We start from the raw sequence: 21,901 nt of genomic DNA, 5'->3' as shown, positions 1-21,901 counted from the left end.
GTGCAGCCTGCGCTGGGGCCCCTGCTGGGACCTGCTGGCAGGGGCTCCCAGTCTCCTGTGGTCACAGCCCCGCTTGCCGGAAGCCTGGCCCCGGGGGCTCTCCTGGGGCGGTTTATGCCACTGTATCTGCCCCCCCTCCACGTCACAGAGCCTGTGGCCTTCTGGCCACCACAATGCTGCCTACGGGCCTCTGTGCCCTGGGAGTGGGTGTCAGGCCCCTGCATGAGCTGGTGGGGGTGGGGGTCTCTCCTGGGACAGGGTGCAGCCCCTGGGATCCAGGACCCACTTCAGGCAGGGGATTCAAGGAGGGCGGGAGGCCAGGCCGGCACCCTGCTCTCTGACCTGTCCAGGGTCCCCTGGCCAAGTTTCTGGGGAGGGGTCTGCTGGAGTCTCTGCTCCTGGGCGGTGGTGGGCGTGGGGCAGGCCTGGCCCAGGCCCCATGGCAGGGCAGTGTGGGGACAGGGAGCCTCCGGGCATCCGTCACCACCCCGAGGAGCTGCCCGTGGCCAGCTAGACATGCAGGCGTGGGATTTGGCCAAGGGTCAGCCTGGGACTGAGGGCCCGTGGGCCAGGCGTGTGCTGAGCGTGGGCCTGCGTGTGTAAGCACCCTCGTGTGGCACCGTGTGCATCTGTGTGCACATCTCCTGTGTGGGGTGTGTGTGTAAGCGTGTGCCCGCACCCCTGGTCACGGCCGGCTCCTTGGTGCCCAGCCCCTCACAGCATGCTCCGCTGGTGGGCCGCAGGCCCCTTGAGGCCTTTCTGGAAGCCTCAGGACCAGCTTCCTTCTCCTAGTAAAGGCTGCTGCCCGCGGCGCGTCTCCCCCGACGGCAGCTTCTAGAGACACAACGAATCTCCTTTCATCCCTCCCAGAAAGAACACGGGGCCGTGAGTTCTGTCTTGCCGGGATCAGCACAACCCCGGCCCAAGGCCAACTCCAGCCCTCGTGGGAGGCGAGCTTCGGGGTCCAGAGACCCCAGAGACCCCGGACTGGCCGGGAGCCCCAAGCCACTGTCCCGGCCTGTCCTGCCGCTGTCCGCACCTGCAGGCGGCCCCCTCCGTTGGAGAGCTGCCACGCTCCAGGCCCGTTCGTGGGCCCCGAGGCCTCTGCCCAGGTCTGTCCCGAGAGCCCCCAGGACTGCCTCGTGTGTCACCCAAGAAGACAGCCCCAGGTGCAGCCTCCCGGCCGATACCTGCGCAGGAGCCAAGCTGGAGGTCAGCCGCGGTGTCCAGACCCCGCGTCCCCAGGGCCGCTCCTCTGCTGCTTTCCCGCTGGATGAGCAGGAGACCCCTCGGGGGAGCCCTGTGTGGTGTCGGGCCGCCTGCCTAGCCCCGTAGGGCTGGTGTCCCCGTTGGCCACCTCGGGGGCAGCCTGGCCTCTCTCTGCCCGGCCAGGCACAAACAGCCTGGCTGCCGGAGGCTCCCGGAGTCAAGGATGAGGGGACATCAGAGACAGGCTCAGGAAGAACCCCAAATCAGTGCCTCCCCCCCCCCCCCCCCATCCTGCGGGTTTGACCACAGAGTCCCGGCCCCTTTCGAGTCCTTTTTGCGATTCCAGCACAACCGAGCCCAGGAGCCGAGGCTGGAGGTAACGCATGCCCTCGGGGTCGCAGGAAGTGTCTTTGGCATTTCTGGAAGGAGGAGGCTTTAACCACTTTGCGGAGCGCACATACAGCCCCCTTCGGAAGGACACACGTGTAGAAGAGGGACGGGGCAGTGAGTCTGAGCATCCAGGAAGGACATGGGCCAACGGGGACCGTGGCTTTGTGTCAAATCCATTTTCTACGCTTCAGTAAAGGGAGGGAAGGCGGGCACCAGGTTCCTCATCAGGAACGGTGCTGTGGCCCCAGACACCGGCCCTGCCGAGCTCAGCCCGAGGGACCGGGGTCCTGGTCCACCGCAGCCACCACAGGGCACGGGGCTTCTAAACACCCGCCCGGCCAGGCCCGGCCATGAGCTGCCTGCAGGCCTGGCTCTCACACGGGCTCCTCGGGAAACCCATGGATTCGAAGACCTCTGGGTAGAAACCTGAACCAAACCCTGCCCGCAGGCGGGGCCTCCATCCTGCAGCCCAGATGGGGCCTGAGACACCCCACACGGGGACGCCTGTTTCTGGGCTGGTCCCCAGGGCGCCTCCACGCTGGGTGCAGACCGTGCGGACACATCCGGTCGAGGTGGAGCAGAAGCACCTGGAAGGTCCTGCCCCGTGGTCACGTCGGGCCAGCCCTCGCCTCGGGCCCGGGCGCCCACCGGACAAACCGAGTGGTGGGGGGTGGGGGGGGCGTCGCGGCCTCGAGGGAGCCCTCGTCTGGAGACCGGGCCGTCCAAGAAGGGGCCCAAGGGTGCCCCCCCCCAGCCCTGCCCAGCACTCACGCTGCCTCCTCGCCCTCTGGGCCACGGAGACCCCGGCCCCGCCAGTCCTCGCCGAACAGGCCGCTCTGCCTTTGGAAGGTAGCAGCTCCTTGGCTGGTTGAGCCTCTGCCCTAAAGACTAACGCGGTGTGTCTGGTCACCTCCACGTGAGACGGATCTCGGCCCCTCAGGGCCGATAACATTTTATTTTTTTCTTCATATACATGAAGAAAACATTCCAGCCTGTGGCTGGCTCTCCGCCCGGGGCCCCCCGGCGGCCGTTTGACGGTCGCGGCCCGGCCTGCGCAGTCTTGTTTACTCGGGCCGCGCTCCGCCTTTGTCTCCGCGTCCTACACAGGTGATTAGGGAGTCTAATTGAGTTGGCTGTAAAAAGATAATTAATCGACATTTCCTCCCAGAGAGGTCAAGCGCCCATCTCCCCGCGGTGCAGCCTCCCGTTACCAGTCGCCCCCCGCCCCCCCCCCCCCCCCCCGGACGCAGCAGTGACCTTTATCTTGCTGATGATTAAAATCGACATAGAGCCCTCGGAAATAACTCCTGGGAGCTGGGGTCGGCATCTCTGGGCAGGGGCCCTGCCTCGAGGGTCAGCCAGGCTGGCCAGTGCCCCCCTAGAGAGGCCAGGACCAGCTCCAAGGGCCCCTGCAGGCCAGAACGCTGTCCCCACCTTGTCCCCAGGCTGAGGAGAACAATGGGTCCCCTGAGACTCTGGTGCGTGGTGAGGCAGCTCTCTCGGAGGGTGGGGGCTCCGGCCAGGAGCGCGGCCGGGAAGGGGGATCTGCTCTGCCAACAGGGCAGACAAGGCGAGGAAGGGGCCGCAGGAGGGGGTGAGTGATGGGGGTGCACATGGCCACCCCGTGACAGCAAGATGGATGGTGGCAGGGCCAGGGCCACCGGGACACGACACCTGCAACAGTACCCCGGGGGCAGGGCGTGAGCAGAGGCCAGAGGGGCCACGCGTCCAGAGGCTCAGTGTGGCGGCCCGGTCGTGAGCTAGGACGAGACGTGAGGAGTGGCCAGTGCGGCTGGCCCCAGAAGTCCTGTGGCCACAGGGCATGGCATGTGCTCAGGACGCAGGAGGAGGTCAGTGGGAGTTTGGGGCTGGGGTCGGGGGGGGTCTCACCCAGTGGTGAGTCCCTGTGCTAGGTGTGAGGCTGGGCCCTGTGATGGCGGCTGAGGGGAGACCAGGACGGGGGGACGTCGGTGATGTCGTCCACGTTTCCGGTCGAGCGAGCCGGAGTTGGGGTAGGAATTGGGTCCGGGGGGCAGCACGTGCAGGTGTCCGCAGGGAGCGGAGGTGGGTGACTGACCCGAGGAGGCGGGAGCTGGACGAATGTGGTGGACACCCCCACGGGCAGCAAGGCGCCCACCCAAAGGGGCACAGACGGGGGAGAAAAGAGACCGGCCTCCAGCAGCGGAGGTGGGGGGTGGGGGTCAGCTGCGGCCACTGGTGCCCAGGCAAGGTGCACCGATGTTAGGGCCGAGGACAGCGGCCCCCCGTTGTGGGAAACCCAGATCCTCAGCAAACCCTGTGGAGCCCTGGGCTGCGGGCCCCCCTGCTCCGGGACAGAGGGCACTCTGAGAGGACACACTTCTAAGTGGATTTTAAACTCCTAAGCCGACCAGAGGGCCCTGTTCTCTTTCAGTGACCAAGCAGGGTCCACAAGGTCTCTCCCTGACCTTCCACGATGGGCTGGGGCCCAAGCTGCATAGGAGGCTTCTGGCCTGGCGGGACACCACCCACCCCACAAACGCCCTGTGCTGCGGTCCACACACGGGCAGGGTGGCTGGGGACGGCAGGAGGCCTGACCTTTTGGGCCATCGCACATGCAGGGCAGAGACAAGCTGAGGGACCGCTTGGACGCACGACCTGGGAAGCCACGGTCCAGCTGAAACACGGAGGCAAAGGAGGCCACCGGGCCGTGTGCAAGAAGAGGGGCCGACGCGCGGGGCCGGAGCACGGCCAGGCCGCGGCGACAGTGTTGTGATCAGCCCAGGAGCCCCGCGAGAGCAGCTCTAGCGGGAAGAGCTGGGGCTGAATTCGGGGGGCACAGGACAGGAGCGGCGGCTGCAGGCTGAGCCCCAGTTCTGGGAAGGCGGCGTCACATCTGAGACTCGGGGACGGCCCGAGGAGAGGGGGCGGTCAGGTGCGCGAGTTCCACATGGCCACCGCGCTTTGTGGGGAAGGGGCCTCGGCGCCCAGAGGCCTCCTGGGCCCGAGCGGCCGAATCTCGGGGACCCCTCCTCGCACCGCGGACGTGCCACCACTTTGGTTTAAGCCCGTTGGTGTTGGGTTTCTCTGGCTTTCGACCAAAAGGGGTCTCGGAGCCGTTTCTCGTCCGGGGACGATGGATGGCAGGAGGTGATGGAGAATGTCAAGCCTGTGGCTGGACCGATCTTGGTCGTCCACGCGCCTACCGGCCACGTTGGGTGACGTGGTGTTAGCGGGCAGGCGGGGAGGCCAGCACCGCGGCGCTCTCTGGGCCGGGGCTCCTCACCACGGGGCTGTGACCGCAGAGCCCCAGCCCCGACAGGCCCTGGGAGTCCCGTGAGGATCCGCGGGCAGCTGTTTGGTGCCGGGTCGGTGCGGCGGGCGCCGAGGTCGTCGGGCCCCTGAGCCCAGGGAGGCGACGTGCTCCGGGCCCCGTGCCCACATCCCCCGGCCACCCCCGCCCAGGGAAGCTGGCACATTTCAGGTCGGGTCTGACGCCGCTGCTGTCGGAGGCGGGCGCTGGGGACCCACTCCTGCACGGTCACCTTGGCAGGGGTATTAGGACACGGAGCCGGGGCCTTCGTTGGCCGGAGGCGTCGATAACAGACAACTGGTTCCTCTCAGGCCCGCTGGAAACCGTCGCTGCGCTCAGAAACGGAAATCATGCCGTCAGCAACGCGGTTCACAGTCGTTGCCCAGGACATAAATAGTGTGGGGACAGCAAAAGCTAATGGAGAGAAGGACTTTAGTTAAAGAATGTCCTTGCAGAAGGAAAGACTTTACTTTTTATAATGCGCCATAATGATGACATTAAGACCCCTCTGAGAGAAATAATTCCCTACCTGTAATTTGGAAATACTTCTGGGGCCCGTAGGCATCTCTCCCTGCAGAAGTTGGGCTCCAGGGAAGGGGACTTAATGCCTACGGCCCCTGGGCCCCATCCAGGGCACGGATGAGAGACGCCCTCCACCCACTGAGCTCCCCCCCATTGGCGGGAGCGTCCAGCCCGCCTTGTCCACCTCCAGCTGTCCCCACGGCCCCGTCCAGCCCCCTCCCTGCGGTTCGACCAGCTCCTGCTGGTGGCTTCTCCCTGTGTGAGAGCCGGCAGGGACCTCAGGACAGAGGTCAGTCAGGAGAGCTGGGAGCCCAGCCCCCACAGGATAGCGGGTCCTGACACCCACGTGTCTGGGACAGTGCCGGTGGCCCTCACCAACCTCACGACCCCGTCTCAGCAGCCAGCTTTCTGTGCAAGGGACAGAAGGAGGGGACAGCCAGGGCTGTAGGTCCGTTGTCTAGTGCGGCAGAGCCTGGGGAGGGGACCGCCAGGAGACGTCCCGTCGCACCTCGGGACACCAGGAGGGGAGGAGTAGGGAAAGTCAGGATGGACAGGGTCCACGGTGGGGGTACCTCCTGCAGGGCCCAGCCCAGCCTGGAGGATTTGGGGGTCTCCTGGGGGGCTCTCGCCCCTTGTGGGGGCTGGTGGCTGCCAGCGGCCCCCATGTTCTACACTCTTCCTGGACCTGGTCCGACATCACCTTAGCATGCAGCCATGACGTAGAAATGTCCTTCTCCGGGTCCTGACCTGGCGCCCAGGGCCTCAGGCAACGGGCTGTGTGGTAGGAGGCCCTCCGAGCCCCAGGGCACCAGCCTGCAGGGCTCTCAGGGTGGACCCCAGGTGAGGGGGCATCAAGAGGCTGGGGGCCCCAAAATACACCCGCACGGAGCCGGCACAGTGTAGAGAAGGCTGTGCCCCCGTCCCCCCAGCCACACGGCCAGTGCCCCGGCCGGCCAAGCTACAGAAGCTTTGCATCAGGGGCCGTGTGGCAGGTTCTTTCCCATCTTAGCTTTGTGCTGTTTGAGGGATGTTCTGTCCTTCACCTTCCAGGAGAAGCCCGGGGATGCGAGCCCCACTGTCCTGAGGACTGCAGGCGAGTGGAACAAGGTCGTGCCCGGTTCTCGGACGTCTGCCTTGGGCCCCCCCCGCCCGGGTACAGCCCCGTCCTCTTCCTGGACGACCCCCGTGAGGTATGGGCAGGGAGACACCCCCCCTCCCCAGGGCTCTGGGGAGCCCGGCACCGAGGCCCATGTGCTGGTTGCCCCTCTGAACCCTCCCCCACTGCTCCTTCCAGAAGGCAGGTGGCAGGCCCAGAGGGGGCCTGGGCCCCGGCAGGACGCCCACCACGCAGGACCCGCCCGGAGGCAGCAGGTAGGAGACACTGACCGACTCAGGGTATTCGGGGGGTTTGGTCCGGCCTCGCCGTCAGCGGGACCACAGGTGGGGCCCCCCAGGTATGCGCTCTGTGCAGGGGCCGGGGTCTCGGTCTCCCACAGGCGGGCGACCCTGTGACCCCACAGGCATGGTCTCGGTCTGCCCAGGGGCTGCACGCACTTCTGCGGCCTAGACGGCAGGAGAGGCCAGGCTCCCAGCCTCAGGGGAGCCGGGCCCTGGTCCAGGTTGGCGGAGCCGGGTGGCCCACGGAAGGGACGATGCTCCTTGATTGTGTTCAGAGGCCAGGAGGGGCCCGCAGGGTGGGCAGAGGCGGCCACAGGCCCGCCACATACCTGCCGCAGGCCCGTGATCCGTCCTGCAGCAGACACACAGGTCGGGGCTGCGAGCCCCACGGTGGGGGCCGAGGAGACTCCACTCTGCCAGTACCTCGGCCACACGCTCTTTCCAGCCCGGGGCCCTGCCAGGAGGAAGGCCAAGTTCCAGAGAAATCACTCCTGGCAACTGCTTGTGGGAGCAGCCTGTCCCCTGCCAGGCCGTGTGGCCCAAGGCTCAGGTGGGACTGAGCTCACCTCCCTGCCCCCCGGCACCCCCGGCCTGTCCCCAACCCGGTTTGCAGTTCCGTGGGGACTCTGGGGGGTGCAGAGCAGAGCTGGGGCCGAAAGCAGCACATCGGGAAGCTGTGGCTGGGACCCTGAGAGCCGGCCCGCTCTTAGAAGGCAGGAACCCTCCATCTGCAGGCGGGGCGGGGAGAACGTGGCCCCTGGGGGAGGGGCGCCAGGCCTTCGAAGACGCCCACCTGCTGGCAAGGGCAGGCCTCTGACCCTTGTGTGCAGCCTTGTCATCAGCCCCGGGGAAGGGGGGGCAGTGGCCAAGGCCAGCGTGCCCGGGGCGCCTCTTGTGGCCTGGGACACGCACCTCTCTCTTCACGCCGTCTGCTCCGGGGCACCCGTCGAAATAGCCTCACAAAAGAGCAGAGGCCTGTGGGCACAGACCCAACGGCAAAACCCTAGGAAAATAAGGCATTGAGTAGAAACGGGAGGAGGGCCCGAGGCATCCGTCCTGAGCCGCCGCAGCCTGCGGACGTTCCGCAGTTAGATTGCTCATCGGTGACGCCAGCGGGGCGTGGGACGGGCCGGGACACCCGGAGGCTGGCACAGTATCGGCAGGCTGACAAGCCTTTGATCCCACTCGCGAGGCGGAGCCGGGACGAGCTGTTTCCAGGGGAAGGTGCCACCCTGTGTCGTTCTGAGTCACGGTTTGTGAATCAAATATGAGGCCCGCTTCACACAGTAAGTGGAGAAGCACAGACTTTAAGAAAAAAAAAAAAAAAAAAAAAAGCCAAGATCCTGCTGAACATTGACACGCCACACTCAGCCCGCGCTTTGGTCGCGGGCACGCACGTGTGACCCAAAGCTGCAACGCGCGCGGAATAACTCGCGTCGACACGCACAGACCCATCCATGCCCGGGGCAGAGTTACTGCTTCCTCTTGTAACAGGGGGGCAGCTGGGGGCTGTGGGACGAGGAACCGTCTTCCTCCGGCACAGAGAAGGCCCTCGATGTCTGGTTTCTCCTGAGGGCAGGAGGCAGCGCCCGCTCATTCTGTCGGTTCTGGTGCTTGAAATTCAGTGTCCTCGTCCCGGGGTCCTCGCCATCCCAGGAGGGTTCTGCTTGTGAGCCGGTGCCCGTGGCCGGGGCTCCAAGGTCTTCCGAGTAGAGGACCCCAGCAGGGATGGCTTTCAGTGGGAACTCGGGGGCTCGGGCCGCCCCACCCCAGGGTCCGTTTGCAGGCACAGGTCTGAGCAGTGACGCGCAAAGCCCTTTGTGGCCGCTGAGCTCCCTCCAGAGCCCACCTCCCCTGCCCCTGTCACAGGGTCCGTGTGGCGCGTCACCTGCCTCAGACCCCACTGCCCGAACAGCCACTTTCTCCAGGGCCCCTGCTCTGTGCCCCCGAGGCCCCCACCCGATCTGGGTGTCTTGTGGCCCCCCCCAGCCCAGCCCCCACCCACAGAAGAGTGCCCGAGGCCCCCAGCATCTGCCCCAGCACCCCCTACCAGTTCTGCTGCGGGGATGTGGACCGTCCCCATGTCTCCCCCCCCCCCCCCCCCCGGCTCCTTACTCTGGTTCAGGCACCAGCATCCCACACCAGCATCCAAACCTGGCTCTTGACCCCAAAAGCCCACCTTTTAGAATCCTAAGAAAACCATCCTTTCTAGCAACCAAGGCGGACTCGGGCAGATCAGGGGCCCCGGACCTCCCCCTGGGTCTGGTTTGCATTAAGGTAGGCCCTCTCGGGGTCTCAGATGTGTGGCTCCGGTCTGGCCCACCCCCAGGGTCAGGGTGTTTGCAGGGCGGTTGCCTCCACGTGAATGGGACCGGGGGACCGAGATACTCCTGACACTCTGCGGAGCCCTCGGCTGCCAGGTCCCGGGTTGGGGTTCTCATTTGAGAACGCCAGACCCACGGGGGAGGCAGGGGAAGGGAGGCTCTGGCACTCCCTGCCCCAAAGTCCTTGCCCCTCTCCAGCCCCCACGTGGCACGCAACAACCTCACCCCTGCTGAGGATGGGCTGTGATGTCATCTCACAGACACCCCAACTTCCCAGGGAGGCCACCACTCGGACCCCACTTTCTGTAATGGGGAGCGGGCCTGCTGGGCCTGACCCAGCCCCCGAAATGGGGCACAGGGCCCTGTCGACTCTCCCCCCGGCCCCCCCCACCCCAGGCTGCCTCAGGCAAACGCATGGACCACAGACCAGCCAGGCATCCCGGCCTAGAAGTCTGTGTTTCTGGTTGTGGGTTGACAGCCTGCCTCCGGGTCTAGAATGAGCCCCCCTGGAGGGCAGAAGGCAGGACTGTGGAGGCCAAAGGCCGGGAGGGGGCAGCCCCCTCTCCCCACCAGGCTCCACCTGCCTCCTCTGCCCCACCCCCAGCGACCCCAGAGCCCCCTCCCTGTTGCACGGTTCCCTCCCACTCACTCAGATGAGATGAGATATTGGCAGAAGCCGGTGACAGACTGCTCCAAGCCTGCCTCCTGCCTGTCCCCAGTCCCCGGCCAGTCAGCAAACACGGTCCCCACGCAAGGTTCCCAAGGTGTTGACAATTTCCGTGGGGGTGAGATGGGGGTATGTGCAGATGGCTTCTGCCCGCACACCGCCTCCTCCCCGCACCCAGGGTCCAGGGGCGCAGAATGGCCTGTGGGTGTCGGCACAGTCCAAGAGCTCCCGCAGGCCGAGGGATGGCGGGGCCACGGGGCTGACTTGAATGTCCGAAGCGGTCCGGGCAACCGCCAGCCCGCCTGGGGTGACCCGGGTCAGCTTCAGGGTCGGCGGCAGTGTGGCCCGTGCCCACATGCGGCCTCACGGACAGGGGCCGCCTCCGCGTCCTCGCCGAGCCTCCCGCCCCTGGTCACCTGTGTGCCCTGGGCTGCCCACCTCTGCCTGGTGACCCCCAGCAGCCACAGTCCACTAGTCGTTTGCTCGTTTATTCACCCTGCCCGCTGAGCAGCCCAGTGTAGCCTTCCAGGAGGCTCGCCCAATGGAAATGACTGAAAAAGGTGCCTCTATACTCCCAAAGATGAAGAAGGTCGCGCCGCCCTGTCATTTCAGAGCTGGCGGAGGTTTGATTTGCATAAGAAGGGAGAGAACTGGCTGCCTCCAGCTTCCAGGCGCAGTTCTGCAGTATCGTCAGTGACTGAGGAGAATCAGCTTTGTGCATTTTGGCGAAGGGAAGGGAGGTGAAGGGTCACCCGCCAAGGCCGCTGGGCCCGCAGTGGCTTCTACCCTCCAGCACACGTGTTCTCACCGTTTATTCGTGGGGCGTGCCGCCTGGGGAAGCGGGCACTTAGTGCAGCCATGTGGTCCCGTGCCCAGCCCCCAGCCCGCTCGGAGCGCTTCACCACAGACCCCAGTGAGCCATGCTCAGCAGAGTCCCTGCTGGGAGGGCCCTGAGCTCTGTCCCGGGGGCCCTGAGCCGTGTCCCAGGACGTGGCATGAATCACGGCCCTGACTTCTTCCCTCAGAGTCTGGGACCTGACTTCCCACCTCCCCAGGGTCACGTGGGCGCTTTCCGTGTGGACCCCGCCTGGGGGTGGTCTGCAGATGGCTTCGGGGTTTGCACAGGCCCCAGGGCAGAGGAGGGGGCAAGGCAGGCGGACCCGTGTCCCCGGGGCAGGGTCATCGAGGAGCCCGGGATGGAGGCTTGGACAGCCTCCCCAAGAGGTCAGAGGCCTGCGTCAGGTGCTTAGCGGTCACCTGCGCGGCCCTGCCCGGAGGGGTTGCCAGCACCAAATATCTATTCAAGTAAAAACAGTAATTGGCCCCATCTGTGTTGGCCTGGTGACTGATGAAGTGACTAATCGCGGAAGTCTTAATTAAACCCATTTTTCTCCGGGTGAGCAGGGGAGGGGCCGTGCCGGCCAGCACATCAGGCTCCGGGCTGGCCGAGTGCTGAGCCGGCAGTGAGCAGTCACGGGCAAGGTCGGCCCGAGGCCCCCACCCACCCCCGGGCAGACTGGCCGCCGCGTTGTGCTGTTACAAAACACGCACTGAGGGTTTGGGGGAGAATGCCCCGTTTCAGTGGAATTCTCACGGGCGGCTGGGCAGACTCACAGCCACATTTACACAACAGACTTGGTCTTTTGCAGCTGACACAACTCCACATCATTCAGGAACTGACGGGGCCCTGTGTCATGTTGTGAAATTCCGTAATATGCCTGGAATGTCTCCGCAGGAATGCAGCGAGAAGCGTGCGGTGGACAGCGGGCTCTCCCAGGGAAGAGCAGGGCCCTGGGCGGGGGCCTCCAGGGTCACCGGGGTCCCAGAGACGACAGGCTCAGGCTGGTGGCCTGTCCCGCGTCTGAGCGCCAGGGGTGAGGGGGCGGGGGGGGGGGGGCAGTGCAGGGTCCAATCGGGAAGGCCCTCGGATCAGCCTCTTGGCTCCTCGCGGGGCCCAGCCAGCTACTGCCCCGCGCTGCCCTACGGGTGGGGTTCACGCATCCCCTTCCCTGCACCACGGCCGCCTCTGGGGCCACTTCTGGGTGCCCCCCACCCTCTCTCCCTCTGCTCTGTGACCTACACGGGGCTCAGCTCAGGAGACTGGAGTGCGTGCTTCGTTACCCAAAGGTCCGGGGTGAAGCCCTCAGCCCCTCCGCCCTGCGGCACCCCCTCCGGCTCACCTGTGCCCCCGCCCTGTTCTCCACACACAGCAACCCCCCGCCCCCCCGCCAGCCTTTGGCACACGCCGGCCCCTCAGCTAGGAAGGTCTTCCTCGGCCTGCGGCCTGCGTCACCAGGCAATGTGTCTGCTGTAGGGCAGCCGTGCTCCCAGGGGTGTCCCAGCAAAGTGCAGAGCCGGGGGGGGGGGGGACGGGTAGCTTGATCTCAGATGAGCCCCAGGGCAGCGCGGTGGGGGAGGGCTCCCAAGACAAGAGGGAGCCAGGCAGAGGGCTCTGGTCCCCTGGGGACCTCGTCACCCCTTCCTTGGCCACCGGCCCCTGGCAGAGTGGGCCCGGCCTCCCCCCCCCACCCCCACCCCCGGGCTGGAGGCTCCTCCGGGCGTGTTCATGGAAAATCAGACATAGAGACTGATGGGTTTCTCTGCTTCCTCAGAAACTCTAAAGATGGAGAACTGAGCTCCATCGTCTGAGCAGGAGTAATAAACGGAAGCAGGTGTGAGGCCCGGGCGGGAACAGCTGGGCTGATGGGGCACCCTCACCCCACCCCACCCCCACAGCACAGCACGACAGGCTGGAGGCTGGCGGCAGGCGGGGCCTTAACCCTTACACGCCCACTGCAGGCCAGGGGGGGACACCTTCACGTCCCCTCCCCGCCCCGCCATCCGAGGCCCCCGGCCGCTCTCCCGCCTGTGCAAGCAGGGGCCTCACTTGCAGGGGCCACTGTGGCAGTGTGACCCCAGTGCCCCTGGGTGCCCCGTGGAGCAGAACACGCTCTGCAGAGGGGGAGCAGCCGGGGCTGCATGCCCACGGCACCCCGTGTCTGTGCCCGTGGCCGTCACTCAGGACCCACAGCCCTGAGGCTCCTGTTTCCCAGGGGTCCCCCGGGAGTGGTGATGGTTTCCAGCTCAGCCCCAAATCCGGGCCAGCCGTGCTCCAACAATTAGCTGATGTTCTGATTTTGGGAATTCCTTATGGGCTCTGTGTGGGGGCCACAGAGAGCCCCGGGTCTCCCGTCCCACGTGAGCAGGTCGGGAGAGCCGGGTCGCTTCCCTGCGGACCACACGCCCTCAGAGTGGCAGTTTTCCCCAATCTCTGCCTTGACTGGCATTGGACTCCGTGGCTCCCCGGTTCCCTAAGCCGGCACATCCCATCGGTACCAGAGGACTGCCATGATGCCCACACGGCTGTGGGCAGAGGCCGGGACCCGGGGCCTTGACCTAGACGGCTCTGGGCGGGGAGCTCTCCCCGGCCAGGATATGGGTGCCTTCTCGCCATGCTGAGCCCCAGGCAGACTGGTCCCCGTGCCCAGGTCAGGTCTCCGGGCCTCCACACCCCATGCCCTCCCACGTGCCCACCTCAGCCTGAAAAACTGATGACAGCCAGGGTCAGGACCAGGCCTGACCAAGCCGCAGGCCTGCTTCCCCAGCCCTCTAGCCCTAAGTCGGGTCTGTAGCCAACGGCCCTCCTCTGCCGGGCCACAGGGCCACCCTGCCCACAGCCCTGCAGGTCCCTCGGTGGGCCTGTGGGTGGACAGGCCCAGGTCACACAGGCTGCTAGAGACCTTTGGCTCCCCCCAAGGGAACCCCTTTCTCTTGCCACCCACCGTGGGCTTGACTGCGGGGTCTTGACGTCCCCTCCCCAGCTGCCCCCCTCTGTTCAGCTGCCCAGGAAAGGGACGAGCGTGCACAGGTCGCCGGGTTCCAGTCCCACTGGGCCAGGGTCTGGCTGGGCGGCCTCAGGCTTCCTCTTCAATTATGGCCGTTTCCACAGCTCCGCCCACCTGGGCATGCCCGGGCTGCCGTGGGCCTCGCCTCAGCAGTGGTTCTGCTGAGGGTCAGACATGCTGCTGGTAATTCCGGTGGGACGGAGTCCCCAGGCACGTCCCTGGGGGGCTGCATGGTGTTTCAGTGCAGTCCTGAGACACGCTTGTCCTGGAAGAGGCGAAGGCAGGAGAGCCTGCTGAGGTGGCTCGGCTCGGCTCAGATAGGACACTCTCGGGTCCTACGGAAAGGGAAAGGCCCGGGTCAGGGGGAGCGGCAGGGCCGGCGGTGCCGAGGGGAGGGCAGCTGGGCCTGTGGGCCACTCAGGTATCTGCGCACCTGATAGGAACCTGCAGGTTACTTGTCGGCCCTGAAAGGAGGCTGTCCGGTCCCCTCCTCGTGCCAGCTTGGCCGTTGGTCCTACGGGTGAGGCCCGCCAGGCCTGATGGGGACCAGGAGACCCACCACGGGGACCTCGCCACAGAGTATTCACACTGGTCCAGGCCCCACCTCACAGCGACACGAGCAGTCAGGACAATATACCCCTTGGGGGCCCTGGAAGGACAACCCCGACTAGCAGGCACACAGGCCTCACGCCCTGCCCTCCACGAGGAGCCCCGGCCCTCGGGCCACGGAGACACGAGTTGGGGCCATCTGAGCACCACGCCTCCGTCTGGCCTGTAAATGCGGGACCGTAAGGGGCTGGGTTTGCCCTCCCACAGGTAAACGGGTAACAAGCCGGGTAAGATCCAGGAAACGACCACCAGGCTTCAAGACACTGGGTATCAGGTGATGAAGAGGGAGCCCCTGAGAGGCCCAGCTCACTTCCCAGAGCATTTCCAGCTGTAGTACAGGGAGGGGACCCGGCAGGCTCAGGGGTCCCCACGAGGGGAGAGAAGGAGCTGAGAGTCCCGGGAAGCTAAGGCAGCTAGAGTTTGCAGGAGGCAGCACGGGAGAGGGGAGTCCTAGACATCTGCAGAGCGTGAGGAACGTGCTTGAACGTGCCAGGAAAACCAGCGAGAGGGTCACAGCAAGTCCTGCCCGGAGCTCACACGGGGCTGTGAAGAGTGCTGGGTCCCGGGGCCAGTCCGGAAGACCTCAACTCACAGGACGTCAGAAGAGTGCTGAGTGGTGGGGAATAATTAACCATATCTCAAACCCCACCTTGCAACCCTTAAAGGCAAGACCCAAAAGGATCAAACCGTCTCTAAGTAACCAAACAGCATCAAGACTATAAGAATACAAAAGCAGCCAGTGGCCAAGAAAGTAGAATTCACAATGTCTGACATCTGACCGAAAATTACCAGGCACACAAAGAAAGCGGGAAAGTACAACCCACGATGAGGAAAAATCAAAGCCGACCCAGAAAGGACACCAATGGAAGAGCCAGTAGACGGCGGCATGAGACGTCGTCACTGGATTCTGTGTGTCCAGCAGGGAAGACCGGCCACGCTCGGCAGACGTGAGGCGTGAAGGAGTGGGCTCACCCACCAAAGATGATGTGCGTGGGCAGGGGTGGGCGGGAGGGGCGTGAACTTGCAAGGCACAGCCACAGAAACCCCCCAGATGAAGCCCAGGAAGAGAAGCAGGGCTGAACTTCATGAGCGGAGCGTTTTGAACTGCCGAACAGCTCCTCTCCGCCAAACATGCACGGAATCAGAGGCTCCCAAGTGCTGCAAGGGAAGGACGCGGCCGAAGAGACAAAGAAATAACTGCCACCGTGTTTTCAAACTCATCGCAAACTATAAACCTACAGATTCAAGACACAAGGAACCCCAAGCACAGGAAACATGAGGACAAGGACGCCAGCCACAGATAAAGAGAAAACCAGGCTGGAGCCCTGGGTCCCCAGCCCTGCCTGGCCCCTGGGTCCCGACTCTCCCAGCGCCCTTTTCCGCCCAGGAGGCGCCGGCACCGGTTCCCAGAGGTGGCCTGTTCCCTCCTCTGGCTCTAACCCCCCCCTCGGTTCCTGGAGGCTCAGCTCAGTGCTGTCTATACAGTCAGTGCCCAGCTAGTGTTCCTGCTGTCACGCTGCGGCCCAGGGCTCCCGGTGCACCCTCAGCAGGTGGCCTCTCGGGACCGCCTCCCAGGACGCCAAGTCCCCACCCCGAGGGTCTGGGAGAACCGTCCGCTGATCAGTCGGCGCCTCTGGCCTCTCCTCACACCGAGACTCCCCAGCTGCTTCCCAGCTCGGCCTCCGATTTCTCAAGGCCCTGGGGGTTCTGTAAAAACTCTCAGGATTCTTGTAACCCCGTCTATTTCTCTTGACTCTGGCAGGCTGACAGACTCTGGTTATTCTTAGTGCTGAATTATTTATCCGCGTTCCCCTCCTCACCCACATTTCAGAATCTGTAACGTGGCTCCTGGGTCCCAGCCAAGGCCCATTTCCCCCGCTCAAAATGAAGTAATTTTAAAATCTTTTGTCTTTAATTTTTTATCACCCAAACCATGCCCGTGGTAATTAAGCTTGGCAAGGGGTCAGAGCCTGGCAGGTCGCCGAGCCGATGCCAGGGAGCCCCCGTCCTCCACCCCCAGCTCTGATAACAGGAAACCACCACCAGCCACGGAGGCCGGGGTGGGAGGAGTCCCGTGGCTCCCCCCAAGGCCCCCGGGTAGATCCTTCAGGGCAAAGCCCAGCCCGTCGCTCTGGGGCCTCTGTCCCACCAAGAAGGTGCATCTGGCAGCTGGGGGTCCAGGTGGGCACCCTCATGTCCCCAAGGTGGCCGCCTGGTGACCACCCCTGTGGGCAGGCAGAAACCCCCGGTCAGGTCGAAGCCCTCAGACTTGGGCTTGATTGAGCCGCCTCGGGCTGCCCGTCAGGGCCTCTTGTGGCCGCCGCGCGGCCACCGCGTGAGAAGTGAGGGTCTCCGTCCCTCGGACTTGGGTCCAGGCCCAGGGAACCCCGCACAGCCTGTCTCTGCCTGCTACCCTTTCTTTCCCTTCCCATGAGGCTCCCAGGTAGCAATGGCCTCCGGTCCCTCTGAGGGGGACACAGGAGGACGCACCAGGGCCCCGCCGAGCCCGGCTGCCGCTGGAAAATAAGCACCACTGGTAAGTCACTTCCAAGCAGAGCCGGTGTGCCGGCCCTTCTCCGAGTGGCCTCTCTGCTCGGCACTGTGGGGGCTCCGTGCAAAGAACCTTTGATCCTGCAGAGCTGCGGAAACAGGGATGGGTCTGTTGGGGTCTGGCTCCAGCCTCTGTGGCCGTGTTTGGGTTTAGACGGCGAGGCACCGGGCCCAGGGGCAGAGAGCTGTCCAGACGAGGGCACGCTCCACCCTCGGGAGGCAGAGATGGGCCTCGGAGGACAGGACGGTCACACCTGTGCCCGCCTGAGGCCGGCAGGCAGGAACAGCAGGGTCTCTGTTGTCCTCAAGGCCCCGGGGCTGTGGTTCAGCGGCTTCCTTCTCCTCTCCCTGCAGGCCTGACGGGGCGGCCACCGCAGAGCCCGCGGCTGCGGCCTTCCCAGGTAGGTGGCCGGCAGGGGACAGAGGGGGGTGGGGCCGATTCCACCCACCACCCCACAATCCACATGTATCATCGTTGCCGACCTTTTGGAAAGACTCCCTTCCTCTGAACGCACCCCTAAATCCAACACTCGTCTTGACTCTGGAAGCCAGGGAATCAGAGAGGGCGACTCCCAGCCCGGCCGCTCCCCATGCCCCCCTGGGCTCCCCCAGAGGCACCCCAGGTGGAGGGGGCACGGATGGGGGATGGGCTTCCACCAGGCCCTCCCCGGGCCCTTGGAATGGCCGCGGGTGCCGGGCGGGGGGCCTCTCTGTCCCCACGGGCGAAGTGAACGTCCCTGGCTCCTTGTGTCCAGGGTCCCATCGGAGGGCCGGCAGGCTTCCCGGTCTGGGCCCCCTCAACCCTTCGTGTATTTGAAGCCTGTGGCCCAAGAGCCTCCCTTGTGTGAGGGAGGGCTGGGTCGGGCTCTGGGCAGCGCCCCCCACCTTGCCGTGCGGGCCGGCGCTAGGAGTCCCAACAGCAGCCACGCGAGTCTGCTGACGCCAGCAAAGCTGGTGCTGTGGTCGCCCTATTTTAGGACCCTGGGCCCCTCGTGCGTGGGCAGAGGGGGCGCCCCCTGCACTCAGCTGCGGGGTCCGATGGGCGACAGGCCGGAGGAGGGCCGGGCCCCGAGGAGAAGTGACTTCCGGCTTCGAGGGGTGAAGCCGGTGGGTGGCCGCGCCGCCTCTGTGGGGACGCTGGGCACCGGGCCCACGGCCAGGCCGCGTGGGCCGGGCCTCGGGTGGCTTCTGAGGCCGGCACGGTGGCCACCGGCCAGACCCCCTGCCGTCCTCGGGGAGAACAGCGCGCCAGGGAGGTGAGCCGAGGGCTGGGCCTGGTCCTGCGGCCGCTGCCCGCGGAGCTCGCCCCCCAGCCGGCGCGCTGGCCGCAGGTTGGTGTAGCCGTGTTCCCGGGAACACCTAGAAACCGGCTGCTTGGAAACACTGTGGCGTTGCCATGCGCGGCTTTTCCTCCAGGCCGGCCAGGGAGGCCTGGTGCCCAGGGCTGCAGAACGCGGGCCCCCGCCCAGGCCCCCCGAATTTCTGAAGGAACTGACTCAAAGCCCAGCAAATTCCTGCCCCCCCCCCCCCACCGAGGCTCTGTCCCGTCCTGCCACCACCCACCCCACCCCCCCCGCCAGAACACAGGGTGTCCACAGCCCCTGGTGACTGTGCAGCGAGGGGAGTGCCTGCTTCCCAGACCAGGGCGCTGGAATGTTCTCTCTGACGGTGTGAGCCGCCTCCTGCGCCCCGTTTCAGCTGCGGCCGCATTCCTGGTGTGAGCCCGGGCCAGCCCAGCGAGGTTTTTCCACGCTCCGGTGCCAGCCCCCTCGGGCTCGGGGGAGGGGAAAAGGACGGTTTCTATGGCAACCACACTTTCTGTTATTTCTTATTTTCTTTTTTATGGTTTCTCCAACTTTGAAGCTCTGCAGACAGTTTACAGACTGCAGAAGGAGAAGTGTTTCTCCATCCCCGGGGCACCCTGGAGGGCGGCCCCCCCCCCTCCCCCGCCACCTCGCCGGCCTGAGCCCGGCCGGGCGGGGGCTTCAGACGAACCAGACGACGGTGTCTTCAGAGGCTTAATGATTTAAAGAAACATTTTAGAGGAAATGAATTGCTTTTCTGTTACAAAGATGGGGAGTTTTCTCAAAAGGATCCTTGCACTCAGTCATGCAGCCCCATCGGGGGTGAGGGGTGCTCCGCGCGCCAGGTCCTGGGGTCGCAGGGCCCGGGAGGACACCTGAGGTCCTGGGCAGGGTCTGGGGGTGGGCAGAAGCCAGGGCAGGGGCCCGGACAGGGGGGGACTACTGGGGACCGAGTCTGAGCGCCCGTGTTTTGCAGGCGAGTATGTCGTCATGATCCGCGATGTGACCGACCCTCCCTTCCTGGGCCACGTGCTGCCCACCGCCTTCAAACACCTTCGGGTCTCGGGGAAGGGGACGGACCGGCAGCCCCACGTCCCTGGAGAAGGCCCTGAATCCCTGAGCTAGAAGAACCATCCCCATGCGCCCAAGAGCCACCAGTGTCCTCTCTCCCCCAGGGAGACCCCTGCCTTTCAAGGGCACCCTCCTCCCAGTGGCCTGAGTGGGGGCCGGAGGGGCCACCTTTCGTGCACCCCAAGGCCACTGGCTTTAATAAAATGCTCAGCACTGACTGCCGAGAGGTGCCTCGCCCAGACGCAAGCCCCTTCCCGCACACCCGGCATACCCGTGGAGGCTCAGCCGGGTGAGTGCCGGACCCCCTTCCGCCTGGCACCCCGGGGCCCCAGGCTGAGCCCAGGCCGGGCTGGGGATGGGACGGTCCCGGCCCCCCTGCTACGGAGTCTGGCAGCGACGCTGGCCCGACTGAGCCGTCAGAGCAGGCACCGCCTCCCTGCCACGACCCCTGCCTTGGGGGGTGGCTCAGTCCCCCTCCTCCCCCCGCCCCGCAAACAGCCTGGGGACACTGGAAACGGCTGCCAAAGGAGAAATCAAGAGGCAGTAAGCAGGTGACTGGCTTTCCAGAAACAAGCTTCGTGTCTGCAGGGACTGGGCAAGGGACACTTCTCGGCTTTTACAGCTGCCTCTGAAATGCACCCGGTGCCCGGGAGAGGGGGGCTCTGGGCAGGGGGCGGGGCCTCCTCCCGCGTCCTCTCCCGAGTGGGCGCGCAGTTCCTGCTTCCACGCCTGGGCTCGCCCTGTGTGCACCCCGTGCTGGGGGCGGCTAGACTTGCCCCTCAGCCGCGAGGCCCACCGCCACTTCTCGTCCTGAGAAATGAGGAGTGGGAGAGGAGCATCCAGAGCCCTTACTTCTTGCCTTGGCACTCACACTGGCCCCCGTGGCCCCTCAGTCCTGCCATGCGTGTTTCTGCCTCGGGGTCTTTGCACGTGCTCTTTGCGCTGCTGAGACTGCTCGCCTCACCTTCTCACGAGGCCTTCCTTGGCCACCAGCTCTGAAGCCGCACCCCACCTTAGGCAACATTTCCTGCTCCTGCCGCCCGCCTCACGTCTTCTGCACAGACGGGGCTGACGCGCCATGCCCTTCACTTGTCTGCTCCCCGACGTCCAGAGGGAGACGTGTGGTCGCTTTTGCTCACTTTCACAGCCTTAGCATCTAGCACCGCGTGTGACCCATAGGAGGCCCTCAGCAAATACTCGTTGAATGAATGGGTGAATTCAGAGCGCCTGCTCTGTGCCACGCAGAATGGGAGACACATTGGGCAGAGGAGGTATGCAGGGAGACTGGTAGCTGAGTAGCTGGAAGGATGGATGGGAGGATGGATGGATGGGAGGATGGATGGGTAGGTGGTGGGTGGACAGGAGTGTGGGTAAACTGATGGATGGACAGGTGTATGGACCAATAGTGGATGTGTGGTCGAGAGGGAGGATGGTGGGTGATGGGTGTGATCGTGGATGAATGGAGCAGAGGCTCACCTGTCCTTAGGAGGTAGCTTCCCATGGAATAACTGTTCTTACTAAAGGCAAGAGGGAGCAGACAAGGACGGCATCCCTATGGCAAAGCCAACATCGGGCCCCTGGCAGCCGTGCCCTCACTTGCTGCCTCCTGCTCTCTGCTTATTAGGGTTCCCGTCCAGTTTTTCCCTCAATATGACTGCCCACAATGGTCAGCCCAGGTGGATCTTGTCCTGCTGCTGAACCCCAGGACCACCCCTTGCTCGGTCCTGGCTTCCAGACCCGGTGAGGCAGCCGGCCAGCCAGCCGCCAGAGGGCCACTGACCACAGAATCAGTGAGGGAGGGGGGTTCCAGAGCCTCCGTAACTGGGGAACTGACGTGCTTCTGAGCCTGAGGTGTGGGGTGGCCGCTGTGTCACCTGGAGCAAGCTTCACCTGCCAGCCTTCTGGTTCCACGAGCTCAAGTGGCCATAGACGCTGCCAGCCTGGTTCAGCAGGGCCTCCGCCTCTGTCCGTTAGGAGGGGACGGATTGCTGGCCGGTGTCCCCAGCAGCGAGTCCCCAGAAAGGACCCATTCTTGGGAACCACCGACTCCTGGGTCAGAATGTGCCTGGGCCCTGGGGACTGCGTCCTTCCGGAAGCACAGGGAGGCGGGTGGGGCTGTGGCCGTGAGCCGTCGTAGGAGCCGTGTCCACACGCGGCTGCGTCAGCGGTGGGGCAGAGCCCCTAGTGGGCAGCCGGAAGTTAGGAGGGCCACACGCCAAGGTCTGCTAGAACAGCCCATCAGGGCCTCGCGTCCTCCCGGGTCTGCCCGGATCCTCGGCAACGGGGCCTGCGGCCCTTTCCTCTTTTCCAGAGGAAACTTCCCTTCTGTCAAAAACAATAAAAATGTTTGCGTTTAGGAAGAAAAATGTGCTGGGAAGAGAAGAGCTGCGACGTTTTCCGGGCTGTCCGGGGGTGTCCTCCGGCCTTTCATTCCAGACCAGCGCTGTGGGGTTGAGTCACAAAGCCCAGGGCGCGAGTTCAGAGTCGCCACCCCACACGGGCCGGGACTGTGGCCCCCGGGGCCTCTGGACGCGGGCAGGCGTGGTCCGTCCCACCCCGAGTCCACATGCCCACACACACACGCGCACGCGTGCGCAGAGCAAGGCCGGCCCCACGGTCCTGCAGACGCATGGCCCGCGAACCCTCCTACTTGCCGTCTTCCAAGCAAATCTGAGAGCGGGCACTGGCCCCGTGGGTCCCCCAGGGCTCTCCCCACGCCT

The 21,901-nt window shown here is 65.1% G+C and overlaps 1 protein-coding gene across 10 annotated transcripts in view; it reads left to right on the top strand.

Annotated features, from left to right (window-relative positions):
- MORN1 (MORN repeat containing 1) overlaps positions 1–19,398 on the top strand; it is a 51,399-nt gene extending 32,001 nt beyond the window's left edge. The window contains exons 11-14 of one of the 10 annotated variants that reach the window (XM_045475341.1): positions 6,464–6,603; positions 6,708–6,784; positions 17,161–17,207; positions 19,087–19,398. In XM_045475341.1, coding sequence (XP_045331297.1) covers positions 6,464–6,603; positions 6,708–6,784; positions 17,161–17,207; positions 19,087–19,235 — 413 coding nt within the window. In that variant the 3' untranslated portion in view covers positions 19,236–19,398. The other 9 variants (XM_045475338.1, XM_045475342.1, XM_045475337.1 and 6 more) reach the window with 9 other exon arrangements.
- The last annotated feature ends 2,503 nt before the right edge of the window (positions 19,399–21,901 follow it).

Source organism: Leopardus geoffroyi, chromosome C1 (assembly GCF_018350155.1).
Source record: "Leopardus geoffroyi isolate Oge1 chromosome C1, O.geoffroyi_Oge1_pat1.0, whole genome shotgun sequence".
Taxonomy (NCBI): Eukaryota; Metazoa; Chordata; class Mammalia; order Carnivora; family Felidae; genus Leopardus; species Leopardus geoffroyi.
The sequence above is the reverse complement of the archived record's forward strand: the minus strand, read 5'-3'. Positions and strand labels throughout refer to the sequence as shown.